Source organism: Chionomys nivalis, chromosome 9 (genome assembly GCF_950005125.1).
Source record: "Chionomys nivalis chromosome 9, mChiNiv1.1, whole genome shotgun sequence".
Classification (NCBI taxonomy): domain Eukaryota; kingdom Metazoa; phylum Chordata; class Mammalia; order Rodentia; family Cricetidae; genus Chionomys; species Chionomys nivalis.
Genome location: NC_080094.1, coordinates 3,558,858 through 3,586,625, shown reverse-complemented (window position 1 = coordinate 3,586,625; position 27,768 = coordinate 3,558,858). Strand labels below are relative to the sequence as shown.

Sequence of the window (27,768 nt, the reverse complement as noted above, 5' to 3'; positions counted from 1 at the left end):
GAAAAGAAAAACAAAACAAACTAGGAGTGTGACATCTTGGGCCAGCATGTCCTAAGCAGCTTTCGGGAAAGTGACTCTAAACCCAGATATCTATAAAGTAGTCCTAGGAAACCTGGTGGCTGCTTGTGTAACAAGAAATGCTTAATCTGCTTCTATCTCTATTTTAATCTTCACAGAAAGGAATGATCAGACCGAGCAGGAAGAAAGGAGAGAAATCAAGCAAAGATTAACAAGAAAGGTATTGTTCTAGGTTGCTTTCTATTGCTGCGTTAAACACCATGGCCAAAAGCAATGTGGGAAGGGTTTGTTTATATTTCCAAGTCATCGTCCATCACTGAGGGAAACTGAGGCAGGAACTAAAGCAGACACCATGAAGAAATGCTGCTCTCTGGCTGGCTCAGGGACACGTGTTCAGGGGAGGCACCACCTCCAGTGAGCTCGGGCCTCCCACATCAGTCATCAGGAAAATGTCCACACAGACATACTCACAGGCCAATCTGATGGAGGCAATTCCACAACTGGTATTGCCTCTACCAAGGTGACCAGAACTTACGTAGAGTGGACAAAACTAATCTGCACAGGATTATAATGAAAGCATTTTATTTTATAAATAGACGTGAACTAGAGAAAGCTTGTGCAGCATTTTGATGGTGAGTGCAAAGCATCCTATGACTTCGTGCTTTCCCAGACAACATGGGAGCAAGTTGTCAAAAACATGGGGTCAAAGCAGTGCCTTTTGCACATTTCCCACTGTCTACCTAGGCGGTGAGGCCCTAACAGCAGTTAGTTGGGAAGTTAATCGCCCAAATACCACTTAATTCCTTGCTAGAAGGCAGCTGAGCATTTTTTTTTTTTTACACTAAGAACCGCATACCTTTTAGACTTGTCACTCTGAGCTGCCCTGCTGCTCTGATTACAGAACACGTCAGTATCAAGGGTCTTTGTGACATCAAGCTTGATTTACAATGGCTGGTCTAGGAAGCAACACCACAGCCCAAATCTGCCTCCCGTCTTACTCCCTCCACTGTCTGGCTGACCCAGGCAGTTGAGTTTGGAGCTAGCAGAACAGCCTTCCAGCCCTCCAGGAGAGTAGTAGTCAGCATTATAGACTGCTGACCACGTGCAATTTATCAAGCACTCCTTGACCATGTGCTCTGTCAGGACAGGTGAGTGTTGGAAGAAAGGGATTAGGCAAGGATAAATGATGCATTCTTAAATCACATTAGGGAACGTGTTCATGCTACCTCACTAGTACAGTTGTTTGTAGATTATATATATATATACACACATATATACATATGTATATATATACTGCTTTCTACAAGGAAAGAAGTGTGACATACGATGCCTAACTATAATTATTTTTTATTTTAGCTTAATCAGAGACCCACTGTTGATGAATTGAGAGACAGAAAAATTCTGATCCGTTTCAGTGACTATGTGGAAGTAGCAAGAGCACAGGACTATGACAGGAGGGCAGACAAACCCTGGACAAGACTGTCAGCAGCAGATAAGGTATACTGCTCCTGGGCTGGCTGGGGAGTGGCACCGTCTTCTAATCAGGCTGTGGCTTTCTTAGACACTGTGGCCCACACTAGGTAGACTATGCCCCCCACCCTGCTCTTCCATGAAGATAATTTAGGACTGAGTTGGGAGACAGTTTTGTTCTGAAGGATACTTGGCAGTGCCATTAAGACATTTGGGGTTGTCAATGCAAGTGGTACCTGGCATTACAGAGTGTGCAAGGGTTTCCCAAGTGCCATGGATGTGTGAACTGCAAAACTTTGTAAGGATGGTCCTAAAGGAAATGAAATGACTGAAGCACACAGTATAAGTGACTATCTGTGCTCAAATGATTATCATCTAGTAGTAGTACAGAGGATTCATTATACAATCACTGAATTACTTGTTTGTTCTTAAATATGCTTAGAAATATTCAGCTACTCTATCAACATGGAGAAATGCTATTACCCTGGAGTTGGACACACTTAGATGATCCAAGGGAGGGAATATCTTTAGCAGTCAGTGTTCTCTGAATATAGGAAAACATCTCACCTCAGAGGTTTTCTATGTCTCCAGTAGATCCTCATCTCACCTGGATCCACAAGGGCTCCTCTGAACAGTGTTTAGGGAAGCCACAGGAGGGGCAGACTAGAAGCCCTAAAACAGATGCCCACTCTGCTTCTGCCACAGCACAAAACAGAAACAGATGCTCAAAAGTTTCAGTGACAGGGCTGGTTGGGAGCACTGGCTGCTCTTCTAGAGGTCCTGAGTTCAATTCCCAGCAATCACATGGTGGCTCACAGCCATCTTAATGGTATCTGATGCATCTTCTAACATGCAGGTGTACATGCCGAGAGAGTACTTATCTACACAAAAATACATCTTCAAAATCCAAAGCCTACGGACAGGGTGTGGGGGTCAGGAGGGTTCTGCCCCGCCCGCTCACTGAAGACCAAACTTTTATCAGTTCAGCCACACTTGTTTAAAAGTAAAAGGTTCCAGGGACGTGTGGGTTTTCTGATAGGCTAACAGCAAGATGATCAAAAGCTGATCATATTAGTCACTGGTTCTCCAAGTCTGTGCGAGGGTCATCTGTTAGTGTGGGAAGGGTTATCTGCCCCATTACAATACAGCAAAATAATTCCTTTCTGATTACTGATCATAGTATCTGCATATATTAATGGCCAACAATATGTAAAGGCAGTAATTTGTTAACTTAAAAATCTATACTTTAAATTTCAGGCAGCAATTCGTAAAGAATTAAACGAGTATAAAAGTAATGAAATGGAGGTACACGCGTCCAGCAAGCACTTGACAAGGTAACTTTCTGCTGCATGACCTCCATGGTGTCTAGCCACAAGGAGCTTTATATGCAGCACCTCTTTGGAAAACCATTGTTACATACAGATTAGTGGCAAGAAGGGACATATGATAGTAAATTGCTTCTATGTTTAAGAAAATGGGTCGCAGGCTCAATTTTTCTTAGGTACTTAATTCCAGTTATCCACATCTAGGTTGCTGTGAAGTCACCCTCTATCTTACTATCTTCACTGATGCTAACATTGTTCACCAACCACAAAGCACACTCCATCAGCACACATTTGACACAACCACAAAGCACGCTCACTTCTTCAGACGCATTTGACACAACCACAAAGCACACTCACTTCTTCAGACAAATTTGACAGTCGGCTATGTGCAGCATACTCGGGTGCTGAGGCTGCGGCACTGACCTATACAAAAGAAGCTCTGCCTTCACGGAGCTTATGGCAGACGGCCAGGGTAGGGCGCTCTGCCCAGCTCTGCCCAGCTTCCCCCCCATCAAGTTGAACAGCACACTTTATGCCCACGCTACTGCACAGAAGGAGGAGGAAAATCTCTTTCCTGCTAGTGCTAGGCACACTTTCAAAGCCCCTCTCTCAGCATTCACAGGCACATGAGAACTCAGCCGGTAACAATCACATTGTCCTCTTGCTTGAAGGATGCTCAAGCCCCAGATAGAAAAAGAAAAGCAACCTTGCTCCTGTACACTGCCTTCAGTTGCAGTGATGGATCCCAAGTGGCCACTACACTCATTTAAACAGTTTGCTCTGCAAACTGACTGTGGCTATGGCTACAGAAAAGAAAATAACTATGAAACTTCCCCACAACTATGACACTGTGCAGGGTTGTAAGGAAAGAAAGTCATACAAACAAAAATTTTAAAGTTTCCTCTCACACTGGGCAGTTTAGCCTAATTGTTACTATATTCTTGACATAAGTTTAGAAAATAAAATCCTTAAAGCACATTTTAATGCTCATTGAAAAGAAATAGACCATCCTGTATATGGACATTAACCATTGTTTCTGTAAATTTTGATAGCTTTCTAATGACAAGACTTTAAAGACTAAACCCCAAACCTGAAAGTGAGGGACTAATTCAGATTTCAGTACGTCACAAAGTCAGCACAGTATTTGAGACTCATGTCATTTTCTTGGATGTATTAAGCATTATTATGAGTTTGTTACTAATCTGAAGATATTTTCATGAGTTGCTGACACCCAGGCTGAGTCCTAGAGCTTTTCTGTGTATGCGGAGAATCTCACTGGCGGCTCTCACACAGGGTAGTGGTCAGAAGAAACTCTGGGAGGCCATTCATCTACAGCAACAACTCCTTCAAGTCCTCTATGTACATCTGAGAGACTCCAAAGAGCAGTAAAGTTGTTTGTGAAAAGTTTTAACTGTTAGAAATATCTAATTTTTAAAATCATTTCTAGATTCCACAGGCCATAGAGATTTTCTTCTGAGAAGAATTTGTGTTTAATTTTTGATACCAACACAGAACATTCATCAGGGAACTTTCCTCAAGACTAACTGCTGTGTTTGTGAGAAGAGCAGAATCACACAGAGGCGCAATCCTGACCACTTACCTACAAGAGGAGCAACCCAGAGGACACACTCCCTTCTTTGATGTCTGAGGAGTGTGAACTGTTGGGGTCACTTAAGACCCAGAGTAACTCTCCCAGAAGAAAACGTGTTTGCCTTCAGCCTTGTTCTACAGTTCTGCAGTGTCCTGGAGGACGGGCGACATGCATGTGCAGGCTCACATCCCAGCCTCCACCTCGAGGGACATGTGACCCAGTGTCATTCAGTATTTTGTTGAAAAGACATTTTTATCCTGATGATTTGAAAACTAAGTTCATGTTATAGAGTGATTTACTGTACTATACTTTCTCTTTTTTATATGATGTCTAACAAAAAAATACAGTTCCAACATTTTGATTCCTGTTAATTTTGTTCTTTAATTAAATGACTACTTATTGCAGGAAATGAACCCAGGCTTCCATTTTCTTGGGGCTGGGATGAGGTATACCTGGGGACTGTGAAAGAACAAGTCAATTCTTAAAGCCTTTGAACCATCATAATCTAAACACAAGAAAGAAAATTCCAACTTTGTTTTCTGTTGATTCTGTCAAATATATAAAGGTTTGTGCCTTGAAAAACTAGTTACTCTTTTTTCAAGTTAGTTAAATAATGAAGGAGTACTGAGTACATTTAATCTAGAAGTAACTTACTGAAAATACTAACAACATGAAAATCTATGCCTTTAAGAGGAGCTCTAAGATTTTATTTACCTACACTGTCAAAACCCGCATTAGAAAAGTTGAGCTGGACTGGAGATTTGTAGTAATTGTTTGCTCCAGTCCAAGGGGAGAAGGCGAGCTAATTAACAGTCCCCTACGCTAGCTGTGGGCTTTTGTTTGGTTGGTTTTGTGTTTCTTTCTGTTTTTGTTTTTACTTTTAAGTCTTTCAGAAAGAAACCTTCTTTCCCTTTGCCCAATATGCCGGTCAGCGGGAAACAATGGCTTGGAGCATGATCTCAAAGCTCCAAGACTTACACTCAAATCGAGGCTCTGTGCTCTTCCAAGCACGTGACTTGCTCGTTAGGATGGTCTTACTACTGCTGTAATATAGCTAACTGAGGTAAAGAAGCTAACATGCTAGCATGAACCCAGTATTCTCAGCCTCAGTGTGTTAGCTAAACAGCACCAAGGCCAAGTGTCCTGGACAAATGTACACATCGGCCACGCACGCCTCACTGCTCTCCTCACTCTTTAAAGACTGCTTGTAGGCCGCATTGTCTATGAAACCTGCTTGGCATTTGTGACAGCGCTCCAGTCAGAGACTTATGACCAGTCCTGATACCTGTAAACATTCTATTACTTTACTTTTTTGTTGTTGTCGTTTTGCTTTTTGTTTTGTTTTTTTGAGACAGGGTGTTGCTGTAGCTTTGGAGCCTGTCCTGGAACTCACTCTGTAGACCAGGCAGGCCTCAAACTCAGAGATCTGCCTGCCTCTGCCTCCAGAGTGCTGGGATTAAAGGCATGTGTCACCACCGTCTGAATAGTTTAATTAGTTAAAATGATAGCAAGAAGGTTCTAGTGTTATCTCTTCTATGTTGTGTGAATTAAAAGCTTTTGTAACTGGAAGCCAGTAACTGAATTTCACACACATGGAGGGTATTTGCAAATCGTAGAGTCCGTCAATACCCTTGTTGTGGCCAGTTAAAAATCAAATTATGTTTTTGGGGTTTATTGTTTTGATATTTCAAGATACACATTATTTTGTTCAGTTTAAAATGTGAGCAGGTCAAAGTTTCTAACAAACAAAACTAAAACCTGAAATTTCAATCTCAAAAATGTCCACATAACTCTTACAGAACAAAGCAGATTCTGCTGCTCTTCTCGAAACTGTGCTTACCCACAGTGGACAAAAGACTCATGCTGCTCTGCAGAGATGACCTGGTAGACACAGAAACCTTTAGGGCTCTTCTCCTGCCAAGACCCACAGTTATGGGCAATAAAACTTTAAGGTAATTTATAGGATATCAAAGAAGGATTCAGGTTTGGTTAACCTCAGAAGTTGCAAGGTAACTAAAACTAATAGAAAATTTAATATTAATGAAGAAATTATCGAAAGTACCCAACTTCTACCATTTTGGTTTTGCTAATCCTAACTATTCTCTAGTTGTACATCTGTGTTTCATATTTCAATGAGTGTCAAAGGGAATTAGAAGGGTTGACAGATATGAATCAAATATGTTTGCCGGCTACATCAACTTAACTCCGTAGTGACTACATGTACAACATATGCCAAGTACCTTCCAAATTCTACATCAACTTAACTCCATAGTGACTACATGTATAACATATGCCAAGTACCTTCCAAATTCTAGGTAAATACTATACAGAGCAATTCACAACTCATACAGGCACGGTGCTGTGCATACACAGACACCTATTACACGTTGAGCCTGAAAACAATTTTTATCAAGTCCAGGGGCTTAGGAAAAGTATTCCTGTTGCCTTAGAATTCTTCCTAACTAGTTGCTCTAAGGAGTAAGGTTCTTATGAGTCAACTCTACAAACCATTTGCTTACAATTTTATAAAATGTGATAAATCAAAAAAATATTTAATGTAGGTAATATTAATCTTAAAAGCTTAACAAAACTTTACTAAAACATCTAACTTTGAGGTAATTTTTAAAAATTGAAGGATTTTTTTTTTCAAGACAGGGTTTTACTGTAGCTATCGAGCCTGTCCTGGAACTAGCTCTTGTAGACCAGGCTGGCCTCAAACTAACAGAGATCTGCCTGCACCCGCCTCTTCCTCCCCAAGTGCTGGAATTAAAGTCGTGCCTGACCTAAAAATTTAAGGAATTTAAAATTTTTTCTTACCTGAGTAATTTTTGGATCATTGAATTTCGAAAACAAAGATGATTTAAGATCAAGAGGTCCATCATGTGGAGATCTGTGGTAACTACAGGCTTTAGCTTACTGTCATATGTACTAGCAAGTCAGGTTTTCGTTACAAATCTACAGTCAGAAACAAATTCAAGTCCATTAAAAATATGGGCATCAGGGTGGTGTACTTGGGTAAATACAGTTCCCTGGATGTGTAATATTATGGGTTCAAGCCAACCTTAGCTACATGAGACGCTGCATCATGAAACAACAAAAAAGACCCAAAGAAAACACAACCAAATTCATCCTACATCTTAGTACCCATTAACTCAGTTATTTTTCAATGGAGCAACCAAAAATAGGCAAAAACAGTATATGCCAGTGTCTTCAAAAAGCCAACACCTGTAAGCTATTCCCGATGTCTCTTCTGTGCAGATAGTGATATAGGCACATAGTAAACATCGGGAAGCTAGCGGTCATGGTTCTCTGAGAACAACAATCTTATGTTTGGAACAATAAAAATATTTTAAGACTTTAACCCGAAAATGTTAACACATTTGAAAATCGCAATATCTCATCAATAACTGAAAATAAAACTGGAAGTGGTGTCTATTTCTATAGATGCCTAAGTGCTATTGTATGTTACATGTTAAAAATGCTCCCTTCTGAATGAAGCTCGCTACTTTCTCCACGCAAATACAACACGGTGGTGCAGTTCTAGTGCCTGTTGAGTATGCACTGCCCTGTTCCTTCCAGTTCTGCATGGGAATGTGTGGTGTGCACACAAATACAACACGGTGCCTGTTGAGTACGCACCGCCCCGTTCCTTCCAGTTCTGCATGGAAATGTGTGGTGCACTAAGCATGGTCCAGGAAACATCATATTCTTTTTACATTTCATGTTAGGCTTATTTGTTATTAATTTCTTAGGTAGTTATTTTGCCCAGAATTCTTTTGAAATTCTTATTCTTACACCAATGCTTGACTATGCCAAGAAACTTAAAATGTGTATCCATCATGTACACCAAATGAGTGGATAACTGTTCCTAGGGTAAGTTTTGGTGGTAAAATGACTCAAGAAATCTATTCTAGAGATTAGAATGTCATACTAATACTGAGACGGATTTAGAAAAATTATTTAGAAAATTTGGTATGGAATTAAAAGTTATAATAAAACCTTAAACTCTACTGTGAATTCGAAGGCCAAGCTGGCCTACTAAGTTGGTGTGGTATTAGGGTTTGGCAGTACATAAATCAGTATAGTAATGTGCAGTCTGGTGTTTAGGTTTCAACCTAAATACACTTGTTATTTTTTTATTTGGTCTCTTCCATGTATGTATTTTATATCTGGTACAGGCATTAGCCTCCAGTTAGTTGAGAATGAGTAGAACTACACCAGCCAAGTTAGCAGATTACAACCCAGGCAAGAAACGTCAGTCATTATCTACAGGACCATTCATTCTCAATAGGTCTGTAGTAGACATTTTAGTAGAATTTACTACACTCACCTATGCCACTGAGAAAAAGGTCTGCCTTACTATTCCCATGGAAGAATAAGAAACAGGAAAGCGTTTCTCTGAGATGGGCTCGCAGAGGCCTCACCCTGATCCACCTCAAGTTCTCAACTGTTGGAACCACAATCACAACTCTCTCTAGTGGAGGACAAAAAAGTGAGCCACAACTAATAAACAGCAAGTTCTGATCTTAGAAAATCCTCTCTCCTGAATATGGAGGGGGTGTCTATAAACTCTACACCACAGATAAACTCTCAACAGCTCTTATTTAAAATGGCATATAAGCTAATGGTTCTGGTGTTTTTAAATATGAAATACAATGTAAGTTCACTGAAATATGACAGCTTAAAACACAAGGTTACAGAGAAATGAGTTTTAAATAGAAATGATGTGGGATTCCCCTCTGTATGCTATGAACATGTTTTATTACCATTGTTTAATAAAAAAGTTGCTTTGATCTATGACGGGAGAATACAGCTAGCTCGGTGGAGACACTAAACTGAGGGCTGGAAGGAAGAAGAAAGGGTCAACCAGGTGCCATGTATCTGCCGTAGGGGAAAGAAGCAGGAACCTTACCAGTAGACCACAGCCTCATAGTGATATAGATTAATAGAAATGGGTTAAGATGTAAGAATTAATAAGATGCCTGAGCCAGGCGATGGTGGCGCACGCCTTTAATCCCAGCACTCGGGAGGCAGAAGCAGGCGGATCTCTGTGAGTTCGAGTCCAGCCTGGTCTACAGAGCTAGTTCCAGGACAGGCTCCAAAGCCACAGAGAAACCCTGTCTCGAAAAAAAAAAAAAAACCCACAGAATTAATAAGATGCCTGAGATAATAGGTTAGACATTGTTGTAATTAATATAGTTTCTGTGTGATTATTTGGGTCTGGGTGGCTGGAAAACAGAGGTGCAGTCTTTGTTTACATAGAAGGAAATAAGTGGACACTTTCACTTATTATTCAGATGATCTTGATTAACAGGGCACATTTAAGTAGATTTGCCAAAGGAAAATTACTTTCTTTTATAGAAGAATTTTTTTCATTAATCTTGATAATCATTTCCCCTCCCTCTACTCTTTCCTGTTCTTCCCCACATCCCCTAGCATCCAGATTCACACCCTTTCTGTCTCTTATTTGAAAACAAACAGGCTTCGAATGGATAATAATAAAGTATAATAATATGAAATAAGAATAGTACAATAATAGAAAAGGCACAAGAAACAGATATAAAGATCCACTCATTTGCATAGTCAAAAGCATAAAAACACAGAACTGGAAACCATAATATATATGCAAAGAACCTACCTGTAGAGTTAGGGCAAAAAAGAAAAATTCAAAAATAAAAATATAAGAATAAATGGGGCCTCATGAAACTGAAAAGCTTCTATTGGCAGAGACTGTTCATTCATTTCCTGGTTACCCAGCCCCGATATAACCACACAGAAACTATATTAATTGCAATTCTGTTTGGCCAATAGCTTAAGCATGTTTCTAGCTATCTCTTACTTTTTTTTTTTTTTTTTTTTTTTTTGGTTTTCCAAGACAGGGTTTGTGTTGCTTTGGAGCCTGTCCTGGAACTAGCTCTTGTAGACCAGGCTGGCCTTGAACTCAAGAGATCCACCTGCCTCTGCCTCCAAAGTACTGGGATTAAAGGCGTGCACCACCACCACCCAGCTGCTAGCTCTTACATCTTAAATTAACCCACTTCTATTATTTTCTATTTTACGACGAGGCTCATGGTTTACTGGTAAGGTTCCAGGCATTTGTCTCCTTCAGCAGCTTCATGGTGTCTCCCTGACTCTGTCTACTCCAAAGGTCCAAAGGAGCTTTATTCATTAACCAATAAAAGTAACACATATACAGAAGGACTTCCCATACCAAGCTTCTATAAGGCAAAAGACACCATCAATAGGAAAAACAGCAGACTACAGAATGAAAACAGATCTTTACCAACCAAAAATCTGACAGAGGTCTAATTTCCAAAATATATAAAGAACTCAAAAAAACCATACATCGACAAGTCAAATAATTCAATTTAAAAATGGGGTTCCTATCTAAACAGAATTCTCAACCGAAGAATCTCAAATGGCCAAGAAATACTTAAATGTTTAACATCCTTAATTATCAGGTGTTGGAGGGAGTGTAAGCCGCTTATTCATCTCAGTCGCTGGCTTAGACCCAAATTTGGAAGTCATGATACCTTTATGATATACATGCTGGTCCCATACAATGAAATGTACCTCTGTACTTAGCTCCTTCACAGTCAAAAAATTCAAAGAAAACACAATAATATACAGAATGCAGACTTTCTGTGTATAGTCCAACTTTACATGGCTTTTTTTAATTCTTTTACTCTATCTCTTTAAAGACTTTACCTTTTTTTTAAAGCATTAACTTTATTTTATAACTCACTATACTCTTTCTTCTTTCAAGCCTATGTACATTTATCCAACACTATGACTCATCTGGATTTGTCTTTATTGCATATCTGTAATTCTTTCCTGTCCAGGAGTGCTTTTTAAAATGCTAAGCACCTCTTAAAAACTTAAGCTGCACCATTACTATGATATATACAGCACAGTCCAGCATGGCGAGCTGCTTGCCACCCAGAGAGCCTTGCACATTGCTCCATTCTCAGGCACACATGGATTTAGTCCACCATATTGGCACATCAGTTGTAGGAGGAGGAGCCGTTTGTTCGTTCCCAGCTGCCCGGATAGCGTAGACCCGAAATAATCACATAGAAACTATATTAATTAAATCACTGCTTGGACCATTAGCTCTAGCTTCTTATTGGCTAACTCTTACATCTTAATTTAACCCATTTCTATTAGTCTCTATATCACCACGAGGTTATGGCCTACCAGCAAAATTTCAGCATATCTGTCTCCGACAGTAGCTCATGGCTTCTCTCTGATTCCACTTTCCTCCTCCCAGCATACAGTCTAGCTTTTCCCACCTAGTTCTGTTCTGCCCTTGCCATAGGCTCAAAGCAGTTCTTTATTCATTAACCAATAAAAGCCACACATAGAAGGACCTCCCAACACCATTGGGGAATGTGGCAGTGGGCAAGGGGGGCAGGGGCATGTGTGTGCTTGGGAAATTTGAGTCGCAGCACGCAGTAAGCTCCGCTGTTGTGGGAGATCTACAAAAAACCACTTTAGGTAAAAGCAAGCAAAACAGGCAGGGTTGGGAGACTTTCTGGGCTGTGGACCAGCTGGGCATTTAGGTTATAGTTTTCATTAATTATGATAAAAGATAAAATAGATATAAATATTGTAACTATAATTCTTGTTTGATACCTGTTTCGTTAAGGTAATTTTACTATGTTAAAGTTAAAACCATCCTTTTTATTTAAACAGAAAAGGTGAGGTAATATGGGAGTCCCCTCTGTGTGCTGTGATTACCATTAATGAATAAAGAAACTGCTTTGGATCTATAGCAAGGCAGAACTTAGGTAGGCAGGGAAAAGCAAGGCTGAATGCTGGGAGAAAGAAGGGTTGAGTCATAGATACATGGAGCCACCACCAGAGTCTGACATGCCAAACCTTTGCTGGTAAGCCACTGCCACATGGCAATACACAGGTTAACAGAAATGGGTTAAATTATTATGTACGAGTTAGCCAATAAGAAGCTGGTGCGGGAGAATTGTCTGTATTCTGTCAACCATATTTTAAATAAACGTTGATTAGCCAGGCAGGAAGTATAGGTGGGTCAACCAGACTTTTGTCCTAACCCTGAGCTGGCATACAAGCACCCAAACCCAAAGTGTGTGGCTGGCCATGCAGGTGAGCCCTAAATGTATGGTTGGCATTTGTAGGTGGAGATCGCTTTTTTGTTTCCCGGCTGTCCAGACCTGAATAATCACACAGAAATTATATTAATTACAACACTGTTTGGCCAATAGCTTAGGTGTATTCCTAGTTAGCTCTTACATCTTAAATTAACCCATTTCTATCAATCTGTATATCACCACGAGGCTGTGGCCTCCTGGTAAGGTTCCTAAGGTTCCAGTGCGTCAATCTCCTTGGGCAGCTACATGGCATCCCCGACTCCACCTATTCTATCTCTGTTCGAATTTCCTGCCTGGCTTTACTCTGCTAGGTTATTGTCCTAAGCAGCTTTATTCATTGATCAATAAAAAGCAACACTGTATATAGGACACCCCACATCAAGGGAGAAAGAGGGGAGGCTTGGAGAGAAGGGAGAGAAAAAATGAGGTTGGGATGTAAATTAAAGACTATAACTTCAAAACTTGCCAACATATTTCAATATTAAAATTTATTATGTTTTAGGATTTAAATATATATGTATGTATACATGTGTCTATCTCAATCATAAATCATTATATATATAGTAGAATATTATCTTAAGGTGTTTTACTTTTGTTTATGCTGTGTAACATTTATTTAATGGAGTAAGGATGTGCTACTTCTGTTTATGTTGCATTTGTTTAACTCTGCAAAGCTGTGATTCATTGCCTGTCTAAAATATGTAATGGTCTAATAAAGAACTGAATGGCCAATATTGAGGCAGGAACAAGGAGAGGTGGGGCTGGCAGGCAGAAAGTATGAATAGAAAAAACGAGGAAAAGAAGGAATAACAGGGACCAAGGAAAGGAGGACTTCAGCACCCAGTATCCACGGAGTAAGAGTGGAAGTAAAATATACAGAAATAAGAAAAGGGAAAAGTCCAGAAGTCATAGAAAGATGGGATAATTTAAGTTAGAAAAGCTGGCTAGAAATAAGTTAAGGCTAAGCATTTATAAGAATAAGCCAGGCAACGGTGGCACACGCCTTTAATCCCAGCACTCCAGAGGCAGAGGCAGGCAGATCTTGTGAGTTCAAGGCCAGCCTGGTCTACAGAATGAGTTCTAGGACAGGCACCAAAGCTACACAGAGAAACCCTGTCCAAAAAAAAAAAAAAAAAGCCTCCATGTGAGTGATTCGCACACACGAGGGAGAGGGAGAGAGAATATTTAGCAGAGGAGAAACCCCCAATAATGCATTATAAGACAATGAACCTCCAAATATGCTTTTGTTTTCTGTTGGCCATCTACTGCTGGGCATGTGGTCTACTCTTGAAAGTAGTTTGTTTCTCCAGTGAAACTCCATTGGAGAAGACTAAATTCTCATTTGCAAGTGGTTATCAATTGAACATAGTTTCTGGGTTAGGGATAGGGACATGTTTATATTTCTCCTTTCAGTTCTAGAACCACAACTGGTACAGACCCATGCAGGCCTCTGTATGTTGCCTCAGTTCCTGTGAGTTAATATGTGCATTGGTCCTGTCGTGTTTAGAAGGTCTTGTTTTCCTGGTATCTTCCATTAGTTCTAGTTTCAACACTTTATGCGTCTTCTTCCACAGGGTTCCCTGAGGCATGGGGGGGACAGGATTTTATGGAGACATCCTATTTAGGGCTGAGTGTTCCAAGGTCTCTCACTCTCTACAGTTGGGCTGTGGGTCTCTCTATTTGTTTCCATTGCTGCAGGAGGAAGATCCTCTGATGATGGCTGAGCAAAGTACTCATCTATAATAGAGTGTCAATAGGGGTTATTTTATTGTTGGTGTTCCTTCAGTAGAAAAGTAGCATTTTGTTTTGTGCCCAAGGGGTCTCTAGGTTGTCTATTCTCAGGATCTTGGTCACCCAAGCAGCACTGGGTATGGGTTTTATCTTGTGCAGTGGGTCTTAAGTCAAATCAGATATTAGTTCTTTGCAGAAGCTTTGCGCTACCACTGCACCAGCACATCTAGCAGGTAAAACATTGTAAATCAAAGGATTTGTAGCTCAGTTGGTGTTTATGTTTTTTCTTTTTGCAGTGTGCACAGTATCTTCTAGTACCAAGAACACTAGCCCATAGGGGTCAATGTTCTAGAATAGGCACCAGGTTTAACTACTCTACATTCAATAAGTTCTATAGGTGTTGTTTCCAGCAACAGGGCCTTGCCATCAGTTTTTAGAAAGCAACCTATAGTCTTGGCAATAGCCTGGGTTGTTCATTTGGTCAAGAACTCCATTAAATGGAACCCATTCCTGGTACTGGAAGCTTCATTTGGTAAGAAGAGATGTTCAGTTGGGGCTCTTTGTCCTCTGTTATTTGGAGATTTCATTTAGATTGCCTTCATATATTATATATTTTAGGAAGCTTCTACTGTTATTAGGCTTCCACACTATCCCTCAAGTGACCCTTAATTTTAGCTATCTCTACCTGTATTTCATCCCTTGTCCTCTGTTGGCAGTCCCAAGTATCCACACAGAGGTATATATTAATTACAAATTCTCAGCCAATAGCTCGAGCTTGTTACTAGCTAACTCTTACATTTAAATTAACCCATATTCTCACCTATGCTTTACCATGTAGCTTGATACCTTTTCTCAGCATGGCATGCCCATCTTGTTTCTCTCTGCACCTATTTGGTAACTCTTCTGACTCCACCCTCCTTCATCACCACCATCCTTAGTTTGGTTGTCTTGCCTATACTTTCCTGACTGGCTATTGGCCAGTCAGCTTCTTATTAAACCAATTTGAGTGACAAATTATTAAAAGTGTACAAAAGGATTATTCCACAGAAACTATTGATGTTAAAAAGTGTTCCATTAGTGTGACAGCCTACTTTACTAAATTCCTTTTTTTTTGGGGGGGGGGGATTTTCGAGACAGGGTTTCTCCATAGGTTTTTGGTTCCTGTGCTGGCCTCCAACTCAGAGATCCATCTGCCTCTGCCTCCCGAGTGCTGGGATTAAAGGCGTGCGCCACCACCACCCGGCTATTAAATTCCTTTTTAATATAATTTTTGGTGTCATAGTGTATATTAAAGTTCAAAACAGGACATATAACCATTGATCTCACTCAAAACTTCTGGTTCATGAAAAAAGTGATTTTCTTCTAGGAATTATTTTAGAATACTCTAAAGGGTAACTTTTACTTAATGTGCTTAAAAATGCACAACAATTTGAAAAATACTAAAACTAACCATTACAAATATACCATCTTAAGGTTAGATGTTGGGGCACATGCCTTTAATCTTAGCAGGCAGAACTGAATTTGAAGTTAGCCTGGTCTACACATATCCTCAAAAATAAAACTAGAGCAACAAAATATTAACCTTAGCAAGTCTTTGCTATACAAACTAAGCAAGGAGCTAATGAAATGTAAATATTTCTTGCTCTTGAAATAGAAATTCCATCACTTCATAAATGTTAAAATCTTAGCAGATTGTCAACTGAAAACACTGAGTGTATTTTGTACTTAACTAAGAAGCCACTTTACCATTATAACATTGAATAATGGTATTGTTCAGATACTCTATACCACCTTGAAATAGACAAAGGAGAACAAAGCTACTTAGTATTATCCTTCAACTGTTTGACTGAAGGTGACTTGTAATTTATGGTTCATAAAATAGAATAGTGATCATAAAGTAATTATACTGACTCAAATGAAGTAAGCATTTATTTCAAAAATAATCTAACAACATTAAATGAATACTAGGAGTTTAGAATGCATTGGCAAAGCATTCTGCTTTGGAGTTAAAATATTTATGAAATAGCTACAATTTTAGGTCTTTAGTACATTTTTAGTACACTGGAACCATAAATATCTCAAAGTATAAATGTACTAAAAAGTACACATTTTAAAGCAGAAACTCCCCCCTTTCAAAGGGTGGCTAATATTTTACTACTTGTATATTTCAAACCATTATGTAAATTTCATTATATCTATTACAAACTGTATTAATTAAAAATACACTTTAGTTTCACAGATTAAAGTAATGTAAATATGACTCAAAGTGAGCCAGTCCTTTCACTGTTTGTCCATAGTACACACAAGTTGCACTGGAGTCACGTTCTTTTCATCTCTAAAAAATGTTTTAGTCTGAAGGTTCCTGCCCATAAACATACAGCTGCTTGGATGGTGCACATTTGCAAGGCTACTTACTTTTTCCACTTATATACAAAAACTAATAATCAGATAAAATGTGTTGATAGCAGCCAGATTTCATACATCATTTCCTTCATGAACCTTGAAAAATGACCATAGTCCTCTGCGTATGTTGAGAAGTTCCTCTTCATGCTGCGACCAAAGGAAAACAACTACTTGATAAAGACACACCAGTGTTCATCCCACCCAGTCCCTTAGGCTGTACATGGATGACCTAGAGGGTCCTCCCATCACTAGCAATAGTCAAGATAATGGAGAAAAGACTTGCAATCTTTCAAAACTTCACCTAAAAAAGTAAAGGAAGAGTAAAAAAAAAAAAATCTAGCTGGGCAGTGGTGGTGCACACCTTTAATCTCAGTACTTGGGAGTCAGAGGCAGGTGGATTTCCTTGAGTTCAAGGCCAGCCTGGTCTACAGAGCAAGTTTCAGGACAGCCAGGCTACTACAGAGAAACCCTGTTTGGAAAAAAAACAAAACAAAATAAAACCAACAAACAAAAAAACCTCTAGAGAAGACTTTTTTCAATGAGGATCAACTTGGCAGCTTGTTTGCTCAAGTTGTATGAGCCTGGCTAAACGTCACAGTCCCTGTACTGCATGCCATTAAAATCTCAAGTACTTTAATACTTTATTGATAAAGGTCACTATTATTACGCACTTAAACTGAGAAAACCCTTAAATTTGTCCATGTAAAGCAATGACACGAGTCTCTGTGGGGTGTACTTCATCCTAGAATGTGGCTGCTAGTGTACTTGACTTTAGAAAGCCAAGTATGTTTAAGCAAGTCAATGAAGTGCCATTGCTTACTTATGCAGGTGACAATTCTTCCATTCAGCAGTCTGGGTGCTTGGTCTTGGTTAAAGCACACAGCGGTTATAGCAGTACAAACCAGTCATTTCTTCACCTAGCTTTACATTTGCAAATCACTGTCTCTTTCCTCATCCATCCCTCATCTACTTTAACAAGGTTCCCATAATTTAAACAAACAAACTGAAAGTCACCAGCTTAAACCTGTCTACTCCAAACACCCACAAAAAGATAAAAAGTAAACAAGTGTGGTGGTCCATGGCTATAATCTCAGCATTCTGGAGGTTTACGTGGGAGGATCACAAGTTTAAGGCCAATCTGGACTCAAAAGCAAGAACCTGTTATAAAACAGAAGCACACAAAAGCCTGGTAATTACACGAGAGCATACATTCAACCCACTTACCATTTTCTTAAGTAGCTTATCTTGCAGAATTTTCATGTTTGCTTTCATCAAATGCATCTGTAAACATTATTTCTCTCATGAAATTTGTCAGATTTTCACAACAGAAAGACAAGTTAGACTATCCAACATCAAGGTTACATATTAAGTACATAAATTTATACCTCAGATATAAAAATATTATCTTCATAAACAGAGTTAGAGACAAGAAAATTATCCAGTGAAGTTTTCAAAACACGAAGCCTAAAAAATAAAATGAGAATCAACTTTTTACATATCAGTTTACAGTCCACTGCTATAGTGCAGTGTATGTTGTGTTTCACCTACAATCTTACAGAGTCTATTCATTAAAAAAAGTATACTAACCTCTCCTTCTCACTTCGGAGATATGTCTTCATCTTCTGAACTAATTTTTCCTCGACATCCTAAGTTTTAGGGTACAATAAATCTCTTGTATTTTAACATGATTAAAACCTGAATTATAATTAATGTATTTCTACTAGTCTAAATTTAAGCAAAAACTGGTTATAGGCTAAGAATACTGTATTTAGAATACTGTATTTAGCATATACTCTTTCAGATTACAAGTATTAGAAATAAAATCTCTCAGATGTCTCCCACATTATCAAAAATCATCATTATAAACTAGTTGGAAATTTCTGAGTTCAGATGCAACTGATAGAAGATAGAGTTATGTTTTAAATAATAACCTGCAACAGTCTTCCAAACTGGTGAATAAACAATTTTAAAGAGCTATATTTAGCTTTTAAACATTTTGAGAAATGTTTAATTTAAGAAACAAACCACAAGTTCCTTCTCCAAGTCTCGTAAAGTCTCTGAGTCTTTTCCAACTTTCTCCATCTCATTTATGAGAATGACTTTGAATTTCTCAAAACTTTCATTCCTATTAAAAAGGAACAAAATGAGATTGTTGCAGCACCACAGGGCCCACAGCTCATAAGCGCACAGTATGCATGGCTCACCAAACAGATGTGTGGTACAGACCTGCGTCCTCGAGCTTGAGAGGTCACTGTCATTAAATGTTGTTGAGTCAATTTTAATGTCTTTGTAGTAAAGTCATCCATGATTCTATGTTGGGTCTGAAAGATACTTTTAACTTAAAATGTCTTTATAGTAATAACAAGCTAACCAAGACTGTGTTATGAAAGTCTTCCCATAACACCTAAGAAAAACTTAGAAAATTAAGAATGTAATTATTTAAATCAACTTTTTTATAATGAACTTAGAGCAGTGATTACTTGTGTTGGTCAGGATTCGAATAGAGTTCAATTTTCTATTGTTTTTAGGAATACTATTTATATATTAGTACATATTTATAGTGTTTCTAAAAACTGGAATTATAATTTTCTTTAAGAGCATAGCTTAATAGAATTTACCATTTTTCACAAAACACATTTTTCACCTACTGGAGTCATATAACAGTCTGTAAAATTAGAGATTCTCTTGACTTTTGAAAATATGAAGATTTTAAGAAATTTCAAATCTTTGGATAAAAGGAAAAGCGATCAAGAGATGAGGTTCGTGTCATACTAACTATACTTACTGTTTAAAGGAGGGAATGAACTAATTATCAGTCCAAATAAAGACAGAAGAGAATGTGATTTTCTACCTATTAGTAATAGTAAACACTGTTTTTAGGATGTACTCTGTATAGATATCCACTGAATTCTCAGAAACTAAGGACACAGTAGAGACAATGGTGGAAGAAAGCTGGAGTATAGGACACTATATTATGTGCTAGTCTCCACTAATAGCCTCTGTGAGATTAAAATGTCTAAAGACGGAAATGAGGAGATCACTTCCTGCCAAGGGCTTACCATGCAAGCATAAAGACCCTAGTTCAGATCCCCAGCATCAACATAAAAAGCCAGGTGCAGGGGCGCATACCTGTAAAGCCAACTCTGGGGAGGTAGAAACAGGCTATCTGGGGCTTGCTGGTCAATCAGTACAATATAGCTCAATAAATAAACTATCTTCATTGAGAGATAATTTCTCACAAAAAGACTGGAGAACAACTGCAGACACCTAAGAAGACCTCTAACCTCCACAAGCATATGTGTGTGCATGCACATCTCACACACATACAGAACAAAATATAAAAATGCAAAGAAAAATTGAACAGATGAATTAGAAATATATATATATGGTGGAAAGATGTTAGAAGGAATGAGAGGTGCCTTTTATCTGATAATCCAAATTATATGCAAAGTCAGATTCATAAATGGGTGTTTTGTTGACTAAGGATCAGACAAACCATCCATCATCTACCAGAAACTTGGAGTGCATTATCATGGTATTGTGTATAACTTATGAGGTAACTCACATCAGTTTTCCTCTTATAATCTGAGCTGATGTTATCATACAACACTTCAGCACCTGGAAACTCCTGTTGCCAGTCCTCAGGAATAGAAAAATCTGGTGTCGATAATGAAGCTGTAATTTCAGACATTAAAAAAACAATGAGTTAATATTAAAATATGTATTACCACAAAATTTATCATTGTCCTCAGACTGAGAACAAAAAATTTCTGTGTTTAAATCCAACAGAGGTTTTTTATTATTAAAAAATGAAATTCTTGTCACAGAACCCTTTTACAGGGTTACTGAGGCACAAAAAACAAGTATTTTTTACTTTTAAATCTGATCCATTAATAAGAAAGAAGCATCCGCAAAGTATTTTAGTGACACACATCAAGTAGCTCAGATTTCAGTAAAATGAAAATTTAAGACATGATGGGGAAATCTGAAGATCATGCTACACCTTTAATATAAAGTCATTTTTGTGATAAAAGTCCATATCCATCTTGGACTCAAAGTTGTTTGTACAAAGAGTTGTGTTTAAGTCAAATTCTAGGAAGCTGTCCAGAAGTTTTGACAGGATTTTGATCTGCTTACTTTTGTAAATGTGATGATCTGAATCTTCCCTTTGACACAGTCTTTTGGAGAGTAATTGTTCTCTCTCTTCTGCCTCTTCCACTTCTGCTTCATTGGAATTACTTAGATTATCTTCTAGGAACATTTGCCGTTTGTGACATCGTTGACTAGGACCTCAAGAAACCATTAAAAATAATAGTGCTATAATTCTGATTCAATACATCTACCACTTTATTGCTTAAATTAAAAAGTTTTTAAACAACTATGTTAAAGTATACTTTATATTTTTTATTTCTGACAACAATGTGACTTGAAATGTAGAACTCATTTAGGTATAAATCCAAAGTAATTAGTAATGACTTTGAAGGCAAGGCTGTGACTAGAAAGACAGCTAAACAGTTGGGAGCACTTACTGCCCTCGCAAGGACCCAGGCTCAGTTCCCAGCATCTGTGCAGTTGCTCGAAATTGACTAACTCCAGCTCCAGAATACTTAACACCTGGCCTCCACAAACACTGCACGCGCATGGAGCACATATGTACATGCAGGCAACATAAATTTTTTAAAGCAAATCTTTAAAAAGCAAGACTATGCCTACAAACCTGATACATGAGTATTGTCACTGGGCATATCCCACCATATTTTCTCTACTCTTTCACTAGAACATGATAATGGAGATGCGGCAAGGCTTTCCTAAAATAAATATTAGAAATTAGAAGAAAAGTAGTATAAACACTTGTATTTATCTTTGACTATTCTTTATCATCTTTATCAAACTCCCAAGCCAACAGATTTCAAATGCTGTCCAATTCTTTGTCATATCATTGTCTTTAAGTCATCTTTAAGACTGCTGCAAATGAATCTAGATATTAGATTAGCATCAATTTTATGCTAATATAGTTTTTAACCTGATAAATTTGCAAATTTATTTTCAATTTCACCATGTTGTTATTTGAGTTAGAAAATAGGGAGCTACAGAAAAACTTTCTTATAAAGTGACTTTTTTAACCTTTAAACTTGTGTTTTACTATTTGAACACAGTTTTTTAAAAAAAAGCAATTTTACTTAGATTACCATTCTTTCTTTAATACATGTACTCTTCTAGGCACTTATGGGTAACTTAAATCCTAGCCCCACCCTAAAACACAACACTTTATTTTCATCTTCTATATTATACAGTTGTTAAATATTTTTACTTATCAACCAGTTGAATTTTCTGCTTACAAGAAGTTCAGAAAACCAAATTTCTATGTAATCATGAAGGCAGAAATTTTATAAACATGTAAACTCAGAGATTTAGCCCCATATCCTTATTAAGACTTTCCTTTTAAATTTTTTACACGACTAAATCATTCTATCACAGAGAAAAATACTTGGTAGCATGATTCCCACTGAATACTAGCAATTTGAATTAGCATATTACCTCTCTCTTGCTTTGTATATGGTTTTCTCGACTCTCTGGAGATTCAGTTTCCATAAAATGTTTCTCTGAGTTATTACTGCTTACATCTGAATAGCTGTTATAATGTAGGGTTCTTTGATTATCAATCACTGAATTTGTATTTTTTCTATTCAAAACAGAATTATTCTTGGTAGTTGTGTTTCTGGGCTATGAATGAATAACACATAGAAACCCAAAGATAATTAGATAACTACTACTTAAAAACAGAAAAAAAGTTAAATAGTAAGAAACAATTTAAAATTTTAGAGAATTAACTCAAGGCTAAAATTCATAATCCACTTAAATAGAACATTAATTAGCTCAATGACAAGTATCTAGCAAGTCCAATGAGCAAAGATGCCTGATGTATGGTCTATACTTCACAGGTCAAGTACCTTAACAAGAAAAGGAACATGAAAGTACAAGAATTGGTCATAAAATACAAAAGTTATACTTTATATAATCATCTATAAAGAAAATCAATGACAACCTGGGAAATTATAGAATTCAGCAAGATCACTCAAAATTATTTTATACAAGAGTAAAAACCTATTACTTATTGGCTTTTTTGTTAAGATAAATACAAATCAAAAACCTTTAAAACTCCAGAAATGTAAAGTGTAGGTTTGTGTGTGAAACACTCAGGCAAATGTAAAACTAAGCAGTGTAGTATTAGTACAAGACAGTGGCTAATAGCTAGAATCATGTGACTAACAAGACTAAGGCTGAGTTAATGTAAATATTAGATGTGGAAAACTTCCACTGTTCATAGAAAATCCTAGAGAGACTGTAACCTAAAAGTTTAAATCAAAAAGTAACATTTTTACAATAAAGGAAAATACTTTAAGAATAATACTTAAGGAAGTATTAGATTTTACTAATATAGCCCAGGTTGGTCTTGATATTTCAATCTTTCTACCTTCCCCCCTTGAGAGCTAGGACTACAGGTCTGTGTTAAACACGGAACTGCGGGTATGTATCAGACATTCCTGCTTGAGTTTTACACATTCTGAAAGATCAGAAATTTTATTTCATAGTTTGCCAGACTAGAGTTCTGGATTCTAACAAGTGAAAAGGTACAATGCCTTTAACAGATACAGAAGTTACATTCAAGCCTACAGTAAGAACTCCTGTAAAGGCTGGGTTTGGTGATGCAGACTTTAATCCCAGCATTTGGGAGGTAGAGGCAGGTGAATCTCCAAGTTTGAGGCCAGCCTGGTCTACATAGTGACTTTCAAAGCTACATAGCAGGACCCTCTCTCAAACCCTCCCCCCGGGAAAAAAAAAGCTTCCTGTAAACTTTAAGATAAATCAACACTTCTATTTTACAAATTAGAAAACATAAATGGGACTAAAGATGTAGCTTGGTAAAGAATGTTTATCGAGTACATATAAAGTACTGGATTCAACCCCTACTAACACAAAAAACCAACAATAAATTCACAGAATGTTAAAAGGAAAGTCCTCATTAATACAGTCGACCATAAAACTCCAAAGAGACTAAACTTCACATGCACCAGGCGAGTAAAAGCAGAAACCTGAGGTAGAACTCAGCACAAACTATGGAAAAGGGGCAGTTACTGCCTAACTTCCCAGCAAGTTAGTATGTAGCAAACTAAAATTCCATAGAGCATAGAAAACATCACAGAAGGTAATAAAAGCAGAATTACCTAGATGTAGACAGACACTTGGAAAATGACAAGTGAAGGATTTAAAGAATGCAAAAAGACAGATGACAGAATTTAATAGGGTACTAAGTTGGTATGTTGCCATCTGTAGAAAAATGAGACTTGCAAAAGGGCTTGGAGGGCTAATGAGGTGAGTCAGGGTCTAAACCGCCTACATCTGTTTAAAAACATAGCACTACTCTGAACTGTTTGACATACTGACAGTTTAAGCTAAGATTTTGTTTGCAAAATATGCCCCCCCCCCCCGTAAAGACTACTGGCTTAAAATAAAAGGGCTTTAAAGCCATCTAGAAAAAAAATCAGCTAAAAGTGATAGGCCAGATGGCTCAATACACCAGCAATTTTGGATATCTGACACAGGTATGTTAATAACCACTGTACTTTAAGTGCTGGTACTTTATCTAGGTCCCCATGCATCTAGACAAGTGCTCTCAGTACACCTCCAAGCCCTAAATAGTCATTAACACCATTTTATTATAAGCAATGGTTAGTACCTATGAGTTTTAAACTCCTTATATAACTAAGCACTTGAGCAATATGGTTTTCAACTATATTCTTTTCAGTTTTGTCAATTTGTGATTCCAGTAACAAAAACTTATTAAAGGTTAAAACACTGAACAAACATATAATACATATTTGATGAATATTATAGGCAAATGGCTATTTTCAGATGCATATGATAGAAAATTATATTCTTACCAAAGAAGGCAGTCCAGGAACAGGTGAGCTACTCTTTCCCACACATAGTGTACTGGTCTCACTGATTCTGGGCGATTTTCCCTGACTTTCAACTTGATTGTTACCGTTTAAGGATTCAAATGATGCAGTTTTTGGATAAGGTGAAAAAGATTTTGTGATGTAGTCATAATCTTCAGTAAGATCCCTTTCTGTTATTTTCTCTATACCTAGATTCCCCCAAAACACAAACATACAGTATTACTGTTAAAAATAGAGTATTATTTCATTCTTGCTCTAGGAAAGGGCATGACAGAATAATTTATCAAATGTTCAAAGATTAGGTGTATTTTAAAAAGATACACTCAATAATTTAAGACCAACTATGTTTTAAATACTAAGATTTTGAACAATTCTCAGTTGAAAATTTAAGGACCTACAAAAAAATTTAAACTACACACACAGACACACACACATTGTATGAGATGACTTAACTGCTACTTTAAATATTTTAACATTATATAACTGTTAAAGTTTTACAAAATCAGTTGGTCTAAACTGCTCACTGAAATATCAGGACATTAAGGTGGGGAGACAGCTCAATCAGAAAGTGCTTGCTGCGTAACCACAAGAACCTGACTTCATCTCCTGAACCCACATTAAAAAACCAGGCATGGTGAAATATGCCTGTAATTCTAGAGCTTGGGAGTTGGATCTCTGGAGCTCAGTCAGCTAGCCAATTTATTCTATTTGGTGAGCCCAGGTACCAAGTGGACCCACTTAACTAAAAGTTTTGGGGGAAGATGGCTCCTTAGAAACAACATTTCACAGGCATATAAGCACCAAAATAAAAGCAAGGACGTTAAGTTTTAATGAAATCAATTCTCAGTTTTTTAGCTCAAATCAAGATATGTGCATTTGTCTTAGCTTATCTAATGAGACTGATTCTGAGCACTCTGAAAATAAAAAGATGTTGTGTGCTTTAGGGAAACATACACAAAAACATTTAACTTTTGGATTTAACTGAAATGATTCACATTTGGAACTGTTTTAAAATAGCCTGAGATTTTGTAATTAAAAGACATACGTAAGCCAACACTCTAAAGACTATGTATTTTTATTACCAATTATTTTTAAATAAAAGCAAACACTATTGTTTCTGAAGATAATCTACTGTGAGTTCACAGAATCACAGCATTTCTTACACTTATCAAAGAATTGTATAGGGGCTGGAGAGATGGCTCAGAGGTTAAGAGCATTGCCTGCTCTTCCAGAGGTCCTGAGTTCAATTCCCAGCAACCACATGGTGGCTCACAACCATCTGTAATGAGGTCTGGTGCCCTCTTCTGGCCTGTAGGCATACACACAGACAGAACATTGTATACATAATAAATAAATATTTAAAAAAAAAAAAAAAAGAAGAATTGTATAAAGGATCCCATACAGTTCCTGCTATTAATACTTAATCTTAAAGTATTAGAATTATAATGTTACATTTTTGCTTTTAGAGCTTAAGAATATTAAATATTTCTACATTGAATCATTTGATATTTAACATCCTAACATGAAAACGTTGGATTCTATTTATGTTCTCAAGTTGGCCAAAAAAATCCAATTATTAGCATTAGCTGATTTAAAATGAACTTTTAAACTACCTATCTCAAATTTCACAAAACTGCCGGGCGGTGGTGGCGCACGCCTTTAATCCCAGCACTTGGGAGGCAGAGGCAGGTGAATCTCTGTGAGTTTGAGACCAGCCTGGTCTACAAGAGCTAGCTCCAAGGCCACAGAGAAACCCTGTCCCGAAAAACCAAAAAAAAAAAAAAAAAAAAAAAAAACCAAAAAAAAAAAAAATTTCACAAAACTAATCTTAGATTTTCATAGTTACAAAAAGAAAATTGCTAACTATTCTTGCTAAGTAAAAGGCAAGGAAAATGAAGTAATACTGACATCTTGTCACTTCTACAGAAGATGGGCTCCCAGACACAGATGCAGAAGATAGGCAAAAACTGTCTTCTCTCCCATCTCTTAGCTCAGATGAAATTTTCTGCTTTTCTTTTGCTGTTTCTGTAGTGACAACTTCCTGTGGTTCCTTTGGCAGTTTCTTGGTCTGGGCTCTGGAATGGACAGTCTCCTCCTAAATGCACCAGTAACCTCAAATTATGGTCACATACATTTATACAACTGGGTATATGTTACACTACAGCACTGACTGACTTATTACTATGTAAGGCCATAACAAGAGCTTAGATGTTATTGGCAAATATATGTTCTAGAGCACTTTGAAAATATAATGACTGCACAGACTATGTATAGAATAATAGAATGCTGTGCAGGTTCAAAGTTGGTGACTGTATCCAGGAGAGAGAAAACAGAACTCCTAGATTTCATTGTGCATGAGACACTGAGAAGTCCATGAACCAAGATGGCGAAGGGGAGACATACATGAAGTAAGACTGCAGAAAAGACCAAAGGTACTTGAGAAACTCAGGTCATCACTCAGTAACAACAGAGAATTTGTTTATAGCTCTGTGTAAGCAGAGGGCTCTTCTCTATCTTGCACCGTCTCACTGAATCAGTTTCTCTCTGCCTACCTGGTCCCTGCAGCTGCTTATGAAATAACCACTCTGAGGCTTATTATCAGTTACAATTATTTGGCCAATGGCTTAGGCTTTTTATTGGCTCTCTCTTATTTAAATTAACTCATTCCTACTGATCTGTGTATCACTACATGGCCGTGGCATAAACCTCTGTTCTAGCATCTTTCTCCTTAGGCTGCTGTTGGCATCTCTCTCCAGTGGCTACAAGGCATCTCCTTAACTCCTTGAAAATTAAGGATTTTTGTCATTGTTTTTTATTTTTAAGCATAGATAAGATGAATGGCTTAGAAAGGCGTATTTGATGGTGGGTATGTTAACATTAAAGCAAGAAATAAGACAAAAATGGTGATTGTTATCTGATCTAAAGGAACTATATATCTCCAAATTCTAGGGGGAGAAAAGGCCAGCATTCCTCAGAAAGCCATTTCCGCTCTATCAAAGGAGCCAGTTTTCTTCATCACTTGGGGCAGAGACACAAATGGCTATCCATGATACCAATTAGCATACCAAAGTACATGCTGGCCTCCAGTCTCCCTCAAGTATCTGTTATTTCAGCGTCCATGTTGGCATTCTGGATCCTCTCAT

General features: G+C 37.7%; 2 protein-coding genes across 4 annotated transcripts in view; one reads left to right on the top strand and one right to left on the bottom strand.

Moving 5' to 3' along the window:
* Positions 1-6,072, top strand: part of Phactr3 (phosphatase and actin regulator 3) — a 201,617-nt gene extending 195,545 nt beyond the window's left edge. The window contains exons 10-13 of one of the 3 annotated variants that reach the window (XM_057780692.1): positions 177-238; positions 1,375-1,515; positions 2,746-2,822; positions 4,261-6,072. In XM_057780692.1, coding sequence (XP_057636675.1) covers positions 177-238; positions 1,375-1,515; positions 2,746-2,822; positions 4,261-4,276 — 296 coding nt within the window. In that variant the 3' untranslated portion in view covers positions 4,277-6,072. The remainder of the gene's footprint in view (positions 1-176; positions 239-1,374; positions 1,516-2,745; positions 2,823-4,260) is intronic. The other 2 variants (XM_057780693.1, XM_057780691.1) reach the window with 2 other exon arrangements.
* A 10,600-nt stretch (positions 6,073-16,672) lies between these two features.
* Sycp2 (synaptonemal complex protein 2) overlaps positions 16,673-27,768 on the bottom strand; it is a 62,407-nt gene continuing 51,311 nt past the window's right edge. The window contains exons 32-43 of the mRNA XM_057781310.1: positions 26,534-26,720; positions 24,608-24,813; positions 22,203-22,388; positions 21,382-21,472; positions 20,802-20,954; positions 20,230-20,339; positions 18,891-18,985; positions 18,690-18,789; positions 18,252-18,310; positions 18,050-18,128; positions 17,889-17,945; positions 16,673-16,811 (exon numbers count right to left, since the gene is read on the bottom strand). Of these exons, the coding sequence (XP_057637293.1) occupies positions 16,737-16,811; positions 17,889-17,945; positions 18,050-18,128; positions 18,252-18,310; positions 18,690-18,789; positions 18,891-18,985; positions 20,230-20,339; positions 20,802-20,954; positions 21,382-21,472; positions 22,203-22,388; positions 24,608-24,813; positions 26,534-26,720 (1,398 nt within the window). The 3' untranslated portion in view covers positions 16,673-16,736. The remainder of the gene's footprint in view (positions 16,812-17,888; positions 17,946-18,049; positions 18,129-18,251; positions 18,311-18,689; positions 18,790-18,890; positions 18,986-20,229; positions 20,340-20,801; positions 20,955-21,381; positions 21,473-22,202; positions 22,389-24,607; positions 24,814-26,533; positions 26,721-27,768) is intronic.